At 37.8% G+C, this 21,597-nt stretch overlaps 1 protein-coding gene across 3 annotated transcripts in view; it reads left to right on the top strand.

The window, feature by feature from the left end:
• LOC136863129 (tripartite motif-containing protein 3) overlaps nt 1–21,597 on the top strand; it is a 443,103-nt gene that overhangs the window by 360,690 nt on the left and 60,816 nt on the right. For all 3 annotated transcript variants that reach the window (XM_067139471.2, XM_067139472.2, XM_067139474.2), the window contains exon 4: nt 20,445–20,612. In XM_067139471.2, the coding sequence (XP_066995572.2) occupies nt 20,445–20,612 (168 nt within the window). The remainder of the gene's footprint in view (nt 1–20,444; nt 20,613–21,597) is intronic.

The raw sequence follows: 21,597 nt of genomic DNA, 5'->3' as shown, positions 1-21,597 counted from the left end.
AAGTTTGTTTTAAAAACGCAACACTAATTGAGTGAAATTAATTAATATATGAACATTGATTAATGATTTAGTTACTTTAATTAATTACCTAACAACATTATTTGGTAGAACTGAAGTGTACTGAACTAAAAAAAAAAAAGTATCCATAATAGGGCATGGGAAAGAATCTGTTCAACACAGAAAACTCTGTGGCAGTCTATGAATAATGCAGCAATGGTTCCTAAACAGCATTGTTGACTTTGTCCATAAAGCAAATGCATACCAAAATACTTGGTGTTCTGAAGAATAATTTTAATGTTGCAAATTATGTTGTGTGATATAAATGGATTAGCTGGCAGTTGATCTGTGGAAGGATAAATAATAATTTTTCTTAAAATATTACAAATCCAGGAGAGTTCTCGATTGGTTTCACCATTGAAAAGTGAAAGTGCAGATGAATTTGGAGGCGTATGAAATATTATCTAAAAGACTTGGCATTTCAGGGTATTTGTCTACTTAAAAGCAAGTTAACATTGGACCTAATGCCACTGCTTGTTTGCTACGTGTAGAAAATGGACAGGTGACAAAAAGTAGACAGAGAGATAAATAGTGTTGCCGTCCACTGCATAGTACATTAACTTTAATTATTTGACTTCATTTTTGTGGAAAAGTGTGTACATGGTAGATTAACTTGATTCATTGCTGAGAACACTTAATAAATTCCACCAACAATCTTCTAAGAGTTAGAAGTAGTATAAGATCCCTGTCAAGCAGCAATTATTCTTTCATAGGATGGCAGAATACTTGGTGCCACCTACAGTTTTTTGAGCTAGATTTTCTTAATCATCATCATAATCACCATTTGGCATTCTTACCTCTACAGGTTGTCTGCTGGGTTTTCACGTTGAAGGAAATATATTCATCCCTGCTTTTTAGTGTCATCTAGTACCGGTAATAGCAGAAATGAATTGATGAAAATAAGAATAAATTACAGTTCATTTGGGTTGCAATGAAGCAGTTTTCAAGATTTACGTACGAATTACATTATAAACTTCAGTATTAGTAAAACAACAGTTAATAAATTTGTCATCTTCATGCTTGCTGCTACTTCAGTTCCAGAGACTACAACATTTTTCAGGTTCTGCATATCATCACACTTACAAAAGTTATCAGTTGCTGACATGATATTCCTTTTACTTCATGCTATTTTTCAAGAAATCTATTTTTTAAAAATTAATTTTACATGCCTGTAGATTATCGTGATCATAGCAACAAGAACTCTAGTTTTACATGGAATCTGAACCATGCAGATGCGACTTTTCATTTCAAAAATCCCACATGATTTGGCCAGTATTTGAAGCATGGCCACATTGGGTAGAGCCAGTGATGATGCCACTCAGCTATAATACCCCAGTGCTAGTTTATTTTTAATTGGAGACACTAGCTAAGAGAAAATATTTGTATACATACTAAACCCTTTGCTTACATATCCATTTTCAAGTATGATTTCTGCCTGGGTCAATGCAGTAAATAGGTCATACAAGACCTACTCCAGGACTGTGATAGTTTGATGGGTTTTCTTATATCTTATAAATAAAATTGTAGGGGTCCGCTGTCTGTAATTTAATTCATTTTGGCTTATTTTGATATATTTATCTGTTTTAGGTCAACTCAAGACCGTATGAGTGGTTTTTAGCTTTCGTGTCTGTTTGTTTGTTCCACCATCACAGGGAAACGGTTGAATAGATCTCGACCAGATTTTGTATTTAGAGCCAACTCATTCAGGAGCAGGTTTCGATATGCATATCATTTAAAACTCACCTAACACACTGGGGATATATAGGAATATCATACCGGGCGAGTTGGTCGTGCGCGTAGAGGCGCGCGGCTGTGAGCTTGCATCCGGGAGATAGTAGGTTCAAATCCCACTATCGGCAGCCCTGAAGATAGTTTTCTGTGGTTTCCCAATTTCACACCAGGCAACTGCTGGGGCTGTACCTTAATTAAGGCCATGGCCGTTTCCTTCCAACTCCTCTGCCATTCCTATCCCATCTTCGCCATAAGACCTATCTGTGTCGGTGCAACGTAAAACCCCTAGCAAAAAAAGAAATATCATACAAGATTTTTTTTAAATTTTCTTTTACACTATTGATGATATCTCTACCAAACTTCATATTTAGAGCCTACTCATTCAAGAGCAGGTTCTGATATGCATGTCATTTAAAAATCACCGAATAGACAGCAGCAGGTTTATTGAAAGACAAAAGAAGCTTTCTTCTTTATTTTTTCTGTTTCTCTTACACTATTGATTATATGTAAAGTCCGCGGACTATATATGAAATGCCACTTTATTTAAAATAATTTTTGTGATGTACATAACTCTTAATCTTTAAATGACTGAGAAAAATACTATTTTCTATGGGCTTCATGCTTTGTAGACAGTAACTAACACCCTCGCAGACTTACATTTATTTGATAGATCCATAAAGGAAGAAAATCAAAGGAAGTATAAAATTTCGCCCGGCTTGAAAATTAACCCCACCTAATGTAACTGAACACCGAAGAAACATAAGGTAGAATTTTTCCTTTTGGTATCAGTCTGCCTGTCTGTTTGCCTGGCTATCTATCTGTTTGTATATTACTAGAAGTGGAAAACTGGCTGGACTTATTTCAACCAAACTATTTATTTGGAATCTACTCACTCAGGATTGTGTTATCAGGTGCATGTGATAATCACATGGAGTTGGTATTTGTAGAATGATTATTCTTGAATATTTTCATTAACATTGGGTCTGTCAAAAGACTTTATATAACAAACATTTAAGAATATGTTATTTCTGTTTCTTTATGCATTGTACGTATTTATCGTACGACAGATAATAACACAGATGATTATGAAAAATTGAATTTTTAGTCCAAGTCCCGTGGAACATGTCGTGCATGTCACTTGAAGGTGAGTAATGGGAAAAGCTAAAGAGCCATTTTACTCTTTCCGATAGGGCAGGTATTATCAACGCCAGAGTGTTACGCCAATGGTCAGTGATACAATGTGCAACCTGAGAACCACAGAGAATTTCACACAACTTTGAACCAGGAACTGTACCGTACAATAAATTTGGAAATCGTCCTCATTCTCTCTTGACTTTGTTCAGCTTCATCATATTTCATGTTACTGCCACGCGCTGTCGTAAGAAAGTATCATTTTAACATGTCTCATTAAAGGTGTGATTAGAGCCATGTTACTTCGCATCAATTCCTGATGGAAACATGTAATCCACTGCAAATTTCCATGTGAAGAACAGATACAAATGCTAGTATAACATATTTGCAAAGTGGTTATAGCATTGTTTACTGAGTGAGGTAAATTGACATACTTGAGGAAGTATCCAAAATTTTAATTAAATGATTCAAGTTCTAAAATAAACACAACCTCGATTGACATTGACCAATCGACCATACATGTATGAAACAAGTAAGCTGTATTCTGTAATATCGGATAGTTATTCTTGCTCTCTAGGCAATGATAAACCGGTATATGTGATTTTCATAAATATGTCATCAACCAAGCAGCAAAGGTATTACTGGTATTCAAATCCACAATAACATTGTCTTTTGCAGCTTATCTGATATTAATCTATAAAAAATAATAATTTTGAAACTCAGTTAAGTTATTCACAAAACAATTATTAAATTAAATTAATTTTTAAAATATGCAGTCACTTGATTTATCAGTTTTCATGCAATATTTACTTTTAATTCTTTGGACCCTCTTTAGGCTTCGATCACATTGCAGGCACGCTTGTGCAAGTAATTTGGTGGTGCGCGCGTGCACAAGCGTGCACATATAAACAAAGTCTGCAGGAGAGCAACAGAAACAAGTGGTGACTTGTCCATCGCCGCTCACATTGCCCGCCACAAGCAGGTGCACGCTTGCGCAAGCTTGATCCAACCCAACTTTGAAACAAAAATATTTGTTTTGTAGTTGCAAGCGTGCGTGATCTCAGTTGATTTCTGACCATCAATGTAGTGACAGTGTAGTGTTTTGGAGCTCTTCAGGTGATACACACTTTCAGAAATTAGATTGCCTCCTTATTCTAGGTGTGATTTTGTCCAGTATATAGCAGAAAGTGTCTGGTATCATTCTGAATATTCAAAAAACTTATCAGGCTGTCTAAGCGAATCGTTGAATATTCGTGCATACTCTCCATCTTCCTCTCTGTCTAAAAAATATTCGTTCACCCACACTTCCCTGATTTCCTGCTCATCCAAAAATAAAAACTTTAGAACACCATTTTCCAAAACAATGCCCTCATCATCTGACATCTCCATTTCGACTGACCTGGTCATAATAATTAACTTCCACCTGCTTGTATTTAGTGTGAGCACATTGCTGTTTATGCCAGCTTGCGCACGCGCGCGCCACCAAATTACTTGCACAAGCGTGCCTCCAGTGTGTTCGAAGCCTTGCTTTCCCTTTGTATCATTCATCTTTTAAATAACTCAACATCATTTCAAACTATACTTGCTAAATTATAAATTGAGCCGATGACCTTAGATGTTAGGACCCTTTAAACAAGAAGCAACAAGCTAAATTATAAATTATCCTCACATAACTTGAGTAGGAACACAACCTAAATAACGGTGTGTGGATATTCAAATAATAAAACAACAACAATGACAATAAGTAATTACATATCACTTGCAGTACTACAGCTTTCCTACTCATGAAATATTAAGTAATTTATAACCTCAAAATTAAATCTAATAAGAACACAAGAAAAACAGTATATCACACACCACTACCTGAAATAAAAAGAATGGGTCTGCAGAACAATAAGCAACATAAATAATGGATTCAAGATGTTCAAATATTTCTACCATCTCATTCACATTCTCTGATGAACATATTTCCTATAAAGAAAAGTTGTACTTTCATACCGAGTGAGATAGCCATGCGGTTAGGGGCGCAGACGTGAGCTTGCATTCAGCAGATAGTGAGTGGGTTTGAACCCCACTGTTGGCAGCCCTGAAGATGATTTTATGTGCCTTAATGAAGGCTATGGCTGCTTCCTTCCCACTCCTAGCACTTTCCTATCCCATCATTGTTTATCTGTGTCAGTGCGATGTGGTGCATTGTAAAAAAAAAAAGAAAAAAAGAAAAGTAAAACACTGTACTTTCATCATATAGATATCATTCCCATAAACAGAGGACTTATCTGTTAATAAATTCATCTATCTCCCTAAACCGTATCTCATACGCAGTAATAACTTTCTCACATGGATATGGATGACCCTAACATTACTTGAACAACCTGATGTTGACATTACCCCCAACATATAAATATCATAGGACACACACAATTCCTCTACACATTACATATGTATGTTCATGGACAATAATATATCTCAATTCGTAGTACGCTTTCTCTTATTATGAATCATCCCATATTTCTCTTATTATTCCATTCTCATTGATTTTACATGTACCGATCAACTATATATTTCTCCTCCTTATACATTATTACCAAAGAAAACATTCTTAACTCAACACTTAAACATCATTTCTAAATCACACCATAGTTATCTTCTTCTTCATAGTACCGTATCAGGTCCCCCTGACGTTGGCGATCACTGTGGCGAATGCAGTACGATCTCTTGCTAGGTGGAAAAGTCTTTCAACACTGTGAATTCCAGTCCATTCTTTGATGTTTCCAAGCCATGATGTTCGCCTCCTCCCGACACCTCTTCGACCCTGTATTTTGCCTTGTACAATCCGCTGTAAGATGAGGTAACGGTCATTTCTAAGGACGTGGCCAAGGTAAGAGATCTTCCGGAGTTTTATTGTATGAACGAGTTCCCGACTTGCTCTTGCCCGTCTGAGTACTTCTTGGTTCATTAGTCGTGCAACCCACGAAATCCTGAGCATCCTACGGTGGATCCACATTTCAAAGGCTTCCATGTTCTTGAGAGTCCATGTTTCCACACCATATAGCAAGGCTGACCATATATAGCACTTGACCATCCTCTGTCTAAGTTTTAAATTTAAGTAGTCATTGCAAAAGAAAGATTTCATTTTTGTAAATATTTTTTGTGCTATTGCTATCCTCTGTTTCACTTCTTTCTCAGGATCAAGTTGTTCAGTGACAATGGCACCCAGATATTTAAAAGTGGTTACTCTCTCAATCTGTCGGTTGTTTAGTTGTAAGATTGCCTCAGCATTGGCACGTCTACTGAAGATCATGAACTTGGTCTTGTTTACATTTATTTTTAGTCCCCTGTCCTCACTTACTGCACTAATATTATTGAGTTATTGAGCAGGAGTTGGAGACCTTTAAAATTGTCACACAAGATGACTGTATCATTCGCATATCTTATGTTGTTAATTATGCCACCATTTACTTTTATTCCATATTGTTGATTTTCTAAAGCTGTTTTGAAAATTCCATCTGAGTAAAGGTTGAATAACAATGGAGACAAAACACAACCTTGTCTAACTCCTCTTTGGATGGCTATCTCGTTTGTAGTTTGATTTCCGATTCGGACAACGGCCTTTTGTCTCCAGTAAAGATTTTCAATAATGCAGATATCTTTGCTGTCAACTCCTATATCCTTTAGGAGTTCTACAAGTTTTGGATGCTGTACTCTGTCAAATGCCTTTTCAAAATCAATGAAACAAGCAAACACTTCTTGCTATTGATCTAGACTGTTCTGAATTGGATATTTAGCGCAAACAATGCTTCCCTTGTACCAAAAGAATTTCTGAACCCAAACTGTGTTTCGGCCAGGTCTTGTTTACGCTTAGTTTTGATTCTGTTATGTATTACACGAAGGAATACTTTAAGTGTGTGGCTCATGAGGCTCATTAGCCTATAATCATTACACTTGCATGCCTTTTGCTTCTTTGGCAATGTGATGATTGTAGATAACAGCCAGTCAGATGGGATGTCTCCAGTATTATATATAGTATTGAACAACTTTACCAAGAATTGGATATTGTCTTCGTCAATCATTTTAAGAAGTTCTACAGGGATGTTATCTGGACCTGGTGATTTCTTGTTTTTTGAAACTTTCACAGCATATAGCACTTCTGATTTAAGAATGTCAGGGCCTTCACAATTAGCTCGTTGGTTAGATTCCTCACCTCTCTGATCACAGAAATGTTCTATCAGGTAATTTTCCCAAGTATTTAAAACTTCTTCTTCATTAATAATAGGCCTGTTTGTTGCATCAACCAGTACAGAAAGGTTACTTTTTCTGTACATGCCAGCTATTTCCTTTAATTTTTGATGTATATTGAACACATCATGTTTAGACAGAAAGATTTCCATTTCCACACATTGTTCTTTCATCCAGTTCTCTTTCGCAGCACGTATTTCTTTCCTTATGTGGCGTTGTAATTTTTTGTATTCCTCTGCATCATTTTTTACTAATCTTCGTTGTTCCATTAGGTCAAGAATATCATCTGTCATCCATTTCTTTTTCTTCATTGGATGTATCTTTTGATCTTTGTTTTGAAGAAGTACCTCTACCCGACTTTTAAACTGATTCCACAAATCATTTGCTGTTTCACAGTTATTGGTATTGATTTCTTTTAAATGAGTATTCAAATCCTGAGCAATTTTCTGCCGAGTTTCACAGTTTTGTAGATTAGGGGTATTTAGTACCTTTCTTCTAGGCTTATTCCTCATGATTTTCAGACGAACTCTTACATTAGCTATCAATGGATTATGATCCAAATCATAGTTATAGCATACCCAATAATAATAATAATAATAATAATAATAATAATAATAATAATAATAATAATAATAATAATAATAATAATAATAATAATAATAATAATCTTACTCCATAAAAACAGTGTCTTGTCATTCATGTCTGTTCCAAGCTTACTACATACATACATCATTATAGACCGTTATGCCTTTCAGCATTCAGTCTGCAAGCCTCTGTGAATTTACTAATCGTTGCCACAATCCTCTGTTTGCAACTAGTGCTGTGGTCTCATGTAGTTCTATACCTTTTATTTTGAAATCATTAGAAACAGAATTGTCGTCTTGGTCTCCCTCTGCTTCTCATAACCTCCATAACGGAGGCCATTATTCTCCTAGGAAACCTATCCTCCTCCATTCGCCTCACATGACCCCACCACAAAGCCGGTTTATGCCTACAGCTTCATTTATCTCTTCATTCTGAGTACACTCCTGCCATTGTTCCCACCGGTTTGTATCAGCGATCATTCTCGCTACTTTCATGTCTGTTACTTCTAACTTATGAATAAAATATCCTGATTCCACCCACCTCTCGCTCCCATAAAACAAAGCTGCTCTGAAAACAGACCGATGTAAGGATAGTTTTGTCCAGGAGCTTACTTCCTTCTCACAGAATACTGTTGATCGCAACTGCGAGCTCACTGCTTTAGCTGTACTGCACCTTGATTCAATCTCACTATATTACCATCCTGGGAGAACACACATCCTAAGTACTTGAAATTATCTCTCTGTTCCAGCTTTGTATCACCAATCCGACATTCAGTTCTGTTGAATTTCTTACCAACTGACATCAATTTAGTCTTCGAAAGGTTAATTTTCATACCATACCTTTGCACCTATTTTCAAGTTCCAAGATATTAGACTGCAGGCTTTCGGCACAATCTGCCATTAAGACCAAGTCATCAGCATAGGCCAAACTGCTTACTATATTTCCACCTAACTGAATCCCTCCCTCCCACTTTCTACCTTTCAACAGATGATCCACGTAAACTTCAAACAACAAAGATGAAAGATTACAGCCTTGTGTAACCCTTGTAAGTACCCCGAACCAAGAACTCTTTCTACCATCAATTCTCCCTGCAGCCCAATTGTCAAAGTAAATGACTTTGATTGATTTTAATAATCTACCCTTAATCCATAGTCCCCCAGTATGGTGAACATATTTTCCCTCAGTACCCTGCCATATGCTTTCTCTAGATCTACGAAACGTAAACACAACTGTCTATTCCTCTTAGAGCAATTTTCAATTACCTGGCGCATACTGAAAATCTGATCCTGACAGCCCCTCTGTAGTTAGGTCGGACGAAAGAGCGTTTGGTAAATGTGGGGAAGATATGGAATTTCGCTGGCACGGGGCTGAGTGTATGTGTTGTCTTCATCATCATTTCATCCTCATCATGACGCACAGGTCGCCTACGGTCATCAAATCAAAAGATCTGCACGTGGCAAGCCGAACATGTCTTCAGACACTTCCAGCACTAAAAGCCATACATCATTTCATTTTTTTTTTTACTTTCTCTATCCTAGACCTAGAGATACTTAGTTCACTACAAATCGGATAGTGGTCTGTATCATTGAAAAATCCCCGAAAAACCCGTACATTCCTAACAGGCTTCCTGAATTCTAAGTTGGTTAAGATATAGTCTATTATGAATCTGGTACCCCTAGCCTCCCATGCTTGAAGAATGTATTCGTAACTGCTAAACCCATACTAGCACAGAAGTCCTGCAAATGCTTCCCATTCCCATTAGCTTCCATATCTTCCCCACATTTACCAATCACTCTTTCATATCCTTCAATTTTATTTCCAACTCTTGCATTGAAATCGCCCATTAGCACTATCCTATCCTTGCTGTTCACCCTGACTACGATGTCACTCAATGCTTCATAAAACATGTCAACTTAATCCTCATCTGCACCCTCACATGGTGAATACACTGAGACAATTCTCATCCTAATTCCTGCAACTGCCAAATCTACCCACATCATTCAGTCATTTACATGGCTAACTGAAACTATGTTGCATGCAACAGTATTCCTGATGAACATCTATACCCAATACTCTGCCCTTCCCTTTTTAGCACCTGTCAAGTACACTTTATAATGTCCTATCTCATCTTCGTTATCTCCCCTTACCTGAATATCACGTACTCCTAACACATCCAGATGCATTCTCTTTGCTGACTCAGCCAGTTCTACCTTCTTTCTTCCATAAGCCCCATTAATATTGATAGCTCCCCATCGAATTCCATTTCATTCGCCACGTTGTTTCCAAGGAGTCCCTCGCCTGTCAAATGGGAGTGGGACTCTGTTACTCCCATAGGTCCAAGGCTTGCTTAAAATGTTCGGAGCTTGGTAAATTCATGAAGCAGGATGCTACCCTACTTACACATAGTCCAAGTGAGGATCTCTCCTCAAACGGGGTATGGACCACCAGTGGCTTGTATAGTCCTTGCCGCCTGAGCACAAGGATGGCCATGACTCAGAATATGTCCGAGATGCCCACTCCCATTCCATAGTAACTTGTAAAAAAAAAAAAAAAAAAAAAAAGAGAGAGAGAGAGAGAGACGGAGAGAAGTATTCAGTCAGCAGTATGTAAAGATTGTTGGTTACAAGGATAATGTCCCCCTGCTACGCCAGTGTAGTAGGTTCGGGGAATTATGTTGGTAAAATTATGCTTGAGGAAGTGGAAAGGATGGTAAATAAACTCCATTGTCATAAAGCAGCAGGAATAGATGAAATTAGACCTGAAATGGTGTATAGTGGGAAGGCAGGGATGAAATGGCTTCATAGAGTAATAAGATTAGCATGGAGTGTTGGTAAGGTACTGTACCAGGAAAAGTTGTGGGCAAAGGGCATGAGTAGGACCTCAGGGAGTGGAACTGGGTTTTGGAGTCGATACAGAGAAGGATAGTCTCGCAGAGCGAATAATAGATGGTAAATAATTTTTTTAAAAATAATTTATTAATTTCTCACCCTGCGGTATGATTGTTGACTCAAAATTTATGTTGAAATTAAATGTTGAAAATAATCTTCTTGAAAAAAAAAAATGGCATAAATATCATTGGTTTCAAAGTCTTTCATATGTGTGAATTTCCACCTAAAGTCTTTTTAAACCTAAGCACACTTTTATAATGGTAAATGGATATGAGAAATTATTAAAAGTTTTCAGTTCTCAGTTCGTCAATCTCGTTATACAGCACACTTGAAATCCTACAGTCTTTCTACGAGAAATGAAATTGAAATTAAATTTATCACTTTTGAGAAATTATGGAAATTGTTCACACGCGGCACTGAAGTTTCACTGTTCAAAATAAATGAAAAAGTTTAGTCAGTTTGTTACTCACTTATGACAAGAACTGTTGTTACCAAATGTCGAAAGATGGACATCTGGAATGTTCCATGTAGAATCAGGATCGGCGATGTTGACGTTCCCGATGAGGTGATGACAGCTGGAACTGTTGAGTATCGCACACGAAAATTCATTTAGTGCGACTGGTTATCACTTACACTGTTGAACACTATTTATGGCGTATGAAGAATCACAGTCCTTTCTGTACTAAATACTATTTACAGTCGTTATTGAAACGTTCTTAATCACACAGTTCACACTTGAAGAAAAAAAAAGAAAGCAAGTCGATAAGCACAGTCTGTGAACACAGTCATTAAGTTAGATTTTCTGCTAATCCTGTTATATTAACTCAGAAAAGTTCTTACTTTTTCATTCAAAATATTGATGTGACGTGAATAAAGAAATATAATGCAATACTCGAGAGAAAAAAAATAAGTTCTGGTGATTCTTAAGTATTAGGCTCTGTAGAAGTTTAATGTTACTTGACGTTGCCTAAGTCCACACGTAATGAAATAGTTAATATTTGTACTCCAATAAGTTCACTCGTGTTACAGTCTTAAATGTCTTTTTAGGATTATATTGTAATCGCGACGCGACATACTAACTGCAGTGCGACGTCCTTTATCGGCGATAGAATTTCGCGTTCTGGAGATACGACGAAAGTACTTCTACCGTGACTGCGCGAACATACTGTACGCGGGCCGGTCTCTTCACTATCTCACTCACACAGTTGTCTGCTTGTCCTTGTACGGTACTGTACTGTACTGCACTGGTTTGCGGGCTATCTGGCCTTGACATATATAGATGCCAGCGCAGGGAGGGGTGGCAGCTCTCTCTCGGCCATGTGACCGTAATTACGTAATTTCGTTGAGACTTTAAATTGTTATAACTCAACAACCGTTTGATGAATTAATTTGAAATTTACAGGGATTAACTTTTATGAGGTTTGCTATAATTCAGCGTTTGTCCCGTTGAAATTGGTTAAGGTGTTAAAAAGCTGTTAAAAGAAAAATTCTTTCGAGAAATATCTCTAGGGGAGGTGAGCTTCGAGCGACAGGTGACGTCACTTGACTCCGCCTAGCGTACTCGTAGGGTCTGGCACATACTGGAACATTCTTTACATGGATGTTCGTACGTCGGTCGGATCTTTAATGCTGGGAATAACATTTCTTTCAATTAATATGGACCAGGACCTAGGCCTTCCTGGTACATCTTCCCCTTGGTTGGACGAAAAGAAAATACACAGGATTTTCTTTTCCAGGCTTTACTCTTCCTGTGGTACATATTGTCATTTTATGAATTAAGTTACGAACTTCTTCTCGATATTTCTCGGGTACGGGATATGGTTTCTTCTGATAAGGAGACAAGTCATTTACATCAAGATGATATTCGTAGTCAGCTATCTCTCCAGGCTTATCATCGAATACACATGCAAATTTCTGTAGAACGTCATTTTTAGCCTCCTCCAATTTTAATTTAATTTCCGGGTCTTCAACCACACTGGCTATTGACATTATATAATCCGGAACTATAATGGAGTTCTCATTGAATATGGACTCCGCATCGTCCTCACTTTGGTCACCCTTTCTACTTTCTGCTACGGCTGGCGCAACCTCGCTCACAGCGGGCTTAATAATGTCACCACCGGCTGCTTCAAAACGGGCTCCCTTCTCTTGAACTTCCAGGTCACCTCGTCCTACCAGCTGTAGTTCTACGGAATTATTCTGTAATCTTACGAGGTTGGCATCATAGTCAATGGTTCCTTTGTATTTGATCATAAAATCTGATCCAAGTATTAAGTTGAAGTTAAGACGTGATACTACCAAAAATATGTGTTCGAACATCTGACTGTTAATTTCAAACTCTAAAAATGCCTGGGATTTACATTTAACAATCTTATCAGGAACTATCCCTCTTACTTTAATTTGAGCTGCAGGTAATAACAAAACATTGTTCTGATCTTTAAGCGAGTCTACAAGCTTATCAGAAATTAAAGAAGCTTGCGCTCCAGAATCGATGAGCGTAATCACCTGTAGGTTGCCTGTGCGTACTGTTATGACAGGTAATGAACGTGTAATAATTGGCCTTAGTGTTTGTGCGTCTTCGAATAGTAATTCGGAATCGTCAATATGCCAGTAATTGATAACAGCAGTACAATAATTTGACGTTTCGACCTCATCGTGTTCGGTAGTCAATCTCCCTATTGCGAGATCGGCGTTTTTTTTTTATAGCGCCTGTTGGGTCAGGATCAGGTGATCTTTGTTCTCTTGGTCCGAATTGACGTTGATATTCCAGGGATGTAGCTCCAGGCTCATCAGGATTACGGTTTCTCTCCCTGATGTATTCCCGTGTGTCCTTCCATCTACTTTCGAGTTCTCGTCGTCTGGCCTCACGGTTTCCTTCAGGAGTGCTTTCGCGCTGTCTCCATGTATTCCTAGGTTGGTAAGGGTGTCTATCCTGATTCCTCTGACGTCTAAAATTCCGGAATCTGGTTGGGTTAGTAGGGCTTAATCTGCCTTCTTCACGTGTCCTGGGTTCCTCTCTCTCCGGCGGTTTTATTTCCGCAGAATTCGTATTTACTTCTCGACTCCTGTTAGTTTTCGGACTAGATTGGGTATTAGCCGTATCTAACCTACGCAAAGTAGCGTCAAAATGCTCCAATGTTCTAATGTTGGCAGCGACTAGTATTTCTTGCACATGAGGCGGATATTGAAGTGTCAGGATCTGAATAAGTTCAATATCTGGCAAAGGTGGATCTAAAAACTGGAGCTTCTTTAATTGCATTAGGCAGTAATCTGAATATCGGGAAGTATTGACTGAAGTATTGTATTTGCTAGAGTAGAGTTGCATTTTTACAAGGTGCTGTCTTTCTGAATCCCAAAAGCGTTTAAGAAGTGCCTGTTTAAAGTCGTCATAGTTTTTAAAGTTGCTCTTAAAAGCTATGAACCATGATAAGGCTCGTCCTTCTAGAAGTTTGGATACTACTCGAAGTTTCCTATCGTCCTCTACCCTATTTTCCTCCAGGTAATCGTCGACATTTAACAAAAATTCTCGAGCAGTGTATTCATCACGTCCTGAAAATTTGACTGGTTTGTCATCTGGTACTTTAATAAGGGTTGTTGTATTGTGTATTTCCCTCGACGAACCAGGAATTGTGACGTCAGTTGTATGTTCTTTAAGTTTAATTTGATTCATTTCTTCGGACAAATTTTTAATTTTAGAATTAATTGAGGTGTCTAAACTTTTTATTTCATTTCTCAAGTCAGTTTTAATGACTTGTACGTCTTTACAGAAAGCAGCTATCTGGGTATGCGTGCTATCTAGCTGTCCTGTAATACGCTTGTCGAGTTCTCCTTGCGTGCTCTTAATTAATCCTATCTCGCTTCGTAATTTACCCACGTCGCTCTTTAATGCATCTCGCAAGGTTTCCTGCACCTGAGCTAACTTTGCTTGAGTTTGTGAGATGTTATCATGGGATTCTTGAAATTCAGTTCGTAAATCTTTGAGTTCAGTAGAAAATGCTTGAACGGAAGGAAGAACATTTCTAAGATCTTTGTCTAAAGACTTGACGACCTCTGTCTTTATTTCTTCCTTAATAGACTCTAAGTTTTCAACAAACTGATCCCGCATGTTTTTCAATGTAGCTTCGACTTGTGCACTAGAATCAGTAAGTTTCTTTTCGAGGCGAGTTCCAGCTTCACGGAATCGTTGCTCGATAAGGGCACTAGATTCAGTGAGTCTTTTGTTAATGACTTTATCCGCTTCAGCAAACTTAGTGTCCAAGGTCCTGTCAATTTTAGAAGTTAAGTCTTCAACCTTACTATTTGACTCAGTTAACTGCGCTTGAAGTTGAGTATTTTGTGCCTGCATTTGTTGTTGAAGTTGAGTATTTTGAGCCTGTAGTTGGGAATTAGACTCTACCATTGGTGTATTAATTCGATCGATTTGTGTGTTCATTTGTGCTATCTGGTTATTAGACCTATCAATCTTAGCATTCTGATCATTAATGCTAAGCCTGAGAGCTTCGATTGCTGCAAGTAAGTTATCCATGTTTCCGGAATATTCGAATAAGTCAAATACAACAAATTCTTTGCAGTCAAATCCTGTGCTCGAGATATAATGACTTGAATCGAACCCTGAATGTTGCGATTATTACAAGTGCATCATTTATTATTATAGCACGGCTTCAAAATTGAGTCCTTGAAGTTGCGACGTCATCTATTATTATAGTATGGCTCCAAAATCGTGCCCTTGAAGTTGGGGCGCCATCTATTATTATACTATCCTCTCTGTACCAGGAAAAGTTGTGGGCAAAGGGCATGAGTAGGACCTCAGGGAGTGGAACTGGGTTTTGGAGTCGATACAGAGAAGGATAGTCTCGCAGAGCGAATAATAGATGGTAAATAATTTTTTTTTAAATAATTTATTAATTTCTCACCCTGCGGTATGATTGTTGACTCAAAATTTATATTGAAATTAAATGTTGAAAATAATCTTCTTGAAAAAAAAATGGCATAAATATCATTGGTTTCAAAGTCTTTCATATGTGTGAATTTCCACCTAAAGTCTTTTTAAACCTAAGCACACTTTTATAATGGTAAATGGATATGAGAAATTATTAAAAGTTTTCAGTTCTCAGTTCGTCAATCTCGTTATACAGCACACTTGAAATCCTACAGTCTTTCTACGAGAAATGAAATTGAAATTAAATTTATCACTTTTGAGAAATTATGGAAATTGTTCACACGCGGCACTGAAGTTTCACTGTTCAAAATAAATGAAAAAGTTTAGTCAGTTTGTTACTCACTTATGACAAGAACTGTTGTTACCAAATGTCGAAAGATGGACATCTGGAATGTTCCATGTAGAATCAGGATCGGCGATGTTGACGTTCCCGATGAGGTGATGACAGCTGGAACTGTTGAGTATCGCACACGAAAATTCATTTAGTGCGACTGGTTATCACTTACACTGTTGAACACTATTTATGGCGTATGAAGAATCACAGTCCTTTCTGTACTAAATACTATTTACAGTCGTTATTGAAACGTTCTTAATCACACAGTTCACACTTGAAGAAAAAAAGAAAGCAAGTCGATAAGCACAGTCTGTGAACACAGTCATTAAGTGAGATTTTCTGCTAATCCTGTTATATTAACTCAGAAAAGTTCTTACTTTTTCATTCAAAATATTGATGTGATGTGAATAAAGAAATATAATGCAATACTCGAGAGAAAAAAAATAAGTTCTGGTGATTCTTAAGTATTAGGCTCTGTAGAAGTTTAATGTTACTTGACGTTGCCTAAGTCCACACGTAATGAAATAGTTAATATTTGTACTCCAATAAGTTCACTCGTGTTACAGTCTTAAATGTCTTTTTAGGATTATATTGTAATCGCGACGCGACATACTAACTGCAGTGCGACGTCCTTTATCGGCGATAGAATTTCGCGTTCTGGAGATACGACGAAAGTACTTCTACCGTGACTGCGCGAACATACTGTACGCGGGCCGGTCTCTTCACTATCTCACTCACACAGTTGTCTGCTTGTCCTTGTACGGTACTGTACTGTACTGCACTGGTTTGCGGGCTATCTGGCCTTGACATATATAGATGCCAGCGCAGGGAGGGGTGGCAGCTCTCTCTCGGCCATGTGACCGTAATTACGTAATTTCGTTGAGACTTTAAATTGTTATAACTCAACAACCGTTTGATGAATTAATTTGAAATTTACAGGGATTAACTTTTATGAGGTTTGCTATAATTCAGCGTTTGTCCCGTTGAAATTGGTTAAGGTGTTAAAAAGCTGTTAAAAGAAAAATTCTTTCGAGAAATATCTCTAGGGGAGGTGAGCTTCGAGCGACAGGTGACGTCACTTGACTCCGCCTAGCGTACTCGTAGGGTCTGGCACATACTGGAACATTCTTTACATGGATGTTCGTACGTCGGTCGGATCTTTAATGCTGGGAATAACATTTCTTTCAATTAATATGGACCAGGACCTAGGCCTTCCTGGTACAGTACCTTCAGATTGGACAAAAGCGGTAATTGCACCTATCTGTAAGCAAGGGAACAAGAAGGGTTGCAACAACTATCGAGGTATCTCATTGATTAGTATAAGAGGCAAAGTATTCACTGGCATCTTGCAAGGGAGGGTAGGATCAGTGGTTGAGAGGAAGTTGGATGAACATCAGTGTGGTTTCAGACCACAGAGAGGCAGTCAGGATCAGATTTTCAGTATGCGCCAGGTAATTGAAAAATGCTACGAAAGGAATAGACGATTGTGTTCATGTTTCGTAGATTTAGAGAAAGCATATGACAGGGTACCAAGGGAAAAGATGTTTGCCATACTGGGGGACTATGGAATTGAGGGTAGATTATTAAAATCAATCAGACATTTATGTTGACAATTGGGAAAGATCTTCATTGAGGTAATCACATAAATGGGATTGTAAATCAAGGGTACAGATCTCTGCACATCGTTATGGGGGTATTTAGGGGTTGTAGTAAGAATGTAAAGGAGAGGGCATATAAGTCTCTGGTAAGATCCCAACTATAGTATGGTTCCAGTGTATGGGACCCTCGCCAGGATTAATTGTTTCGAGAAGTGGGGAAAATCCAATGAAAAGCAGCTAGTAATACCAATCCTTATGCAGCCTGTCCCTGTTATGAATGGTGTGAAAATATCACTCATAGCGTTGGTTGGTGCATGCATTTCAGTGGGCTTGGCAGACTGATCTATAATAGCAACTTCTGGGTCAGTGAGGAAAGCAACAGGAAACTACCTCACTCCTCATTTCCCTAGTATGTCTCTTCAGTGACGCCTAGGCTACTTATGACTGCTGTTCAGGGAGTTGTGGAGGATCAAACCAGCCTTCGGACTGAATACCCAACATATATACAAAATGGGGCAAATATTCATTTATAGGGTGAGGAGTTTGAGATTGGAATAATTTATCAAGAGAAATGTTCAACAAATTTCCAAGTTCTTTGAAAATTTTTCAAAAATGGCCAGGTAAACAACTGATAGGGAATCTGCCACCCCTAGATCATTGATGATTGTTTGATTCAGTGATATTGCTTGTACCTTTCTCAAAGAAAGACATGAACATCAGCTTACATTAATGACCTGTCAGTCATACAGTAGCTGAGGCTAGCACACCAAATGGCACATAATAATGTAATACACAGGTTTTGTGCCACGCTAAATATTTATTTTTGTTTCATCTACAGATTTAATTAGGGGCTGCCTGGCCGAGGCGGTAAAGGCGTGCTTGGTTCGCCTGGAAGGACGTGGGTTTAAATCCCTGTCAGGAAGTCATAAAATTTAAGAAACGAGATTTCCACTTCCGGAGGTGCATATGGCCCTGAGGTTCACTCAGCCTGCACCAAAAATGAGTACCAGCTTAATTCCTGGGGGCAAAGGCGGCTGGGCATACAGCTGACCACTCTACCCCATGACGTGCCGAGGTTAACAATGGTGGAAGCCTTTACCTTCCATTCCTCCAAGGGCCTTCATGGCCTGTACGGAGGTGACTTTGCTACAGATTTAATCGATTTGATGAATTGGTTAAAGGACATTGATCAGTTAATCAGATTTTTTTGGTTTTTAATTAACTGATTAAGACAGCTCTAATACAGACAGATACAATTTTGTTGAAAGAAAGAGAGGTCACTTATTGTAGCCTCCAAGATTTATTTTTATTAATTTTGCATTTTCATTTTTGAAGAGTGTTATTGGGGAAGGTAGCTTGGAATACCTTTTCCGTCCTTAATGGGCTGCATGTTCACACTGATGACTTCATAGGCCAATACCAGATTTGAATATAGTGAAATTACACATGGAGTCAAGCAAGAAAACTCTGTCAATTACAACCCCCTCACTCCTCCATCCATTCAGTGTGATTTGTGTGGGCGTTTGTTTTATGCCAGGATTGGTCTGTTTAGTCATCGTAAACACATCCATAAACTGAGTTGAACTGGTCAGTGTATGCAGGAAGAAGTTATATATACTCGGATCGAGTTACAGCCGATGATGATGAAGATGATGAAGATGATGATGATGATGATGATGATGATGATGATGATGATGATGACATATGGAGTGCTGAGGATGGGCGGCTTATACAAGAAAATTTGATAAACTTGTCTGTTATAAAGACTTTTTGGCTGTATGGTTGTGAAGGAATCAATTATTCTTAATTTTTTATGTGCCTCCTCTCTCATGGCAGTAATGACTTAAGGATAACGTAAGGCATATGTGATTTGAAACATCTAGAAAGTAAAATAAAAAGACGTAAATTTGCTGCCAAATACAAGACAATGTTGATCTTAATTATGTAAATCTAGGTCACTGACAGCCCCTTCACATTCACAATCCACCAGCCAACACTGATTATGTGTGTATGATGTGTGTTTCAGAAAGATAGTTATTGTGGAGTTCAAACTGGGATACAAACCTCTGGAGGTTGGAGCCTGGTCCATTTGCACTCCACTGCTTGTAGCTGGTAGAAATGTGCTGCCCCACTCTTACAAGTGTGATTGTACCCACTACTTGCAAAGTTAAAGTCCAGCTTTTATGTGCACGTAGAGAAAATGTTCTTTTGGAGACTTTGTTCATATTTGAAACAAAGTGTTCCTTTCATTTCCCTGAACATTCAGTGGCAAAAAACATGTTTCTACATGAAATGATTTGCATTATAGAATGAAGGCACATTGAAGGATTCTTATTTAACCTATATTCTGCTGTAAATACTACTCTATGCTGTTTTAATTTTATGGTGCTGTTGAGACAGTCTTTTGTTATATAATACAATAAAATTTTTAATTTATGTGAAATGAGAAAATTGCTTACCAAGTGAGGTTTTCATAGGTTCAAAATATTTGGGTTAACAAAGAACATATTTCAGTGTGTTTTGTTGTTTAATTAATTATTTATTTAGGTGAATTTCCACATAATGTATGGTATATTGTGATTTATTATGACCTAGTTTTATAAATCAAAATGTGAGAAAAATGATTGAATATCTGACAATATAGTTGTGGCACTTCTTAAACATCAAGAAGTTTGTACTCGTCACCGTGTACAGTCCATGGCATCTCCCTTCCTTGATGATATCTATAAGGCACACACTGGAAACTGCGTCAGCTTAAAATGAATTGTGGTGTTATTCTCTGTTTCACAAACTATACCCATCAAATGAAGTAAAAAGTAACTTTTGACTGTAAAATTGTCTTTCTTTCTGTAAACAGACTTGAGAACAGTGACCCTTGCTTCTAAATGTGATCCCTATGCAATTATGATGCCTGTGAGAGAATAAACTGTTGCTCTTTGTTCTAGGAATTACTGTTCTGTGAAACATGTGATACTGTTTTCTGTACGTTGTGCACTGGAGGTTCACACAGCACTACAGCAACAAGCTGTGAGCATACTATTATTCCATTTTCCATTGCCATCAAACGAATGTCTGAAATATTGCTCTACAAAGCCAACGAATGCATTTCCAAGGTAATTCTTCGCTCATTCATTAGTCCTTAACACTACAATGATAAAAATAATTGTTTCTTAAAAAATTATATTTTCTGTGATATGCAGTAGCTGTATGATTTTAACACAATAATTAGGTGGACACGTGCCATATTTTGTAGTGCCCAGTACCAGAATTTTAAGATTTTAGAAAGTAAGAAAGAAGCAAGGAAAGAAACTCGCTGCCACCCCTCGCCCCTCCCTCATGCAAACTAGGGCACTTAGTTTCCTCACAGGGCGTGAGAAGCTGCCTAGCCTTTAGAACCCAAATAATAAAATTAGATCCTCTGTAGGGTGTGATGATTGTTGTTTCAAGCCCTAAATATAAGTTACTATAACTTATAGTATAAGTATGATGGCTTTTATTATCGAGTTGTAAGTTAAGGAAAGAGAAATATATGTCCCTTCCCTAGTGGAAGAGTGCCAAAGAAAACCATAAAGATGTAACGAAATCATTATCTACTTCTATAAAGTCTCTGAATCCTGTTTTCTGCTTCACTGAAAGAACGGACATTGGCATGTTAGGCAAGTAACAGCGGGCATTGCTGGAAAAACACAAGCTGATAGCGGCAGTGTAATGGTCTGGAGAAGGGTTTTGTGGCATTCTCTGGGACCACTCAACCATGTAGAAGGCACTCTCGGCCAATTTAAAATTACCGGCAAAACACTACATATATCAGACAAAATTTAATGTTAGTCTACTTTGTATAAATTAAATGTTATGACATTACAACAATATGGCAATGTATCGTAAGTTAATTAGCCCATTTGAGGAGAAGTTTCAGCGCAATAATTGATAAACATTACTAATTCTGACAATCCCAACACTTGTACTACTGTTTCCCACCTTTTGACAAGAATAACCACAAACAGCTGCCTTAAGGTTTATTGCTGTGAATTCTCATGTCACTTATATTTGTGGACATTACGCCTTCTAAGTCAGGTCATAATAGCTCTTTCACCTCAA

Source organism: Anabrus simplex, chromosome 2 (genome assembly GCF_040414725.1).
Source record: "Anabrus simplex isolate iqAnaSimp1 chromosome 2, ASM4041472v1, whole genome shotgun sequence".
NCBI lineage: Eukaryota > Metazoa > Arthropoda > Insecta > Orthoptera > Tettigoniidae > Anabrus > Anabrus simplex.
The sequence above is the reverse complement of the archived record's forward strand: the minus strand, read 5'-3'. Positions and strand labels throughout refer to the sequence as shown.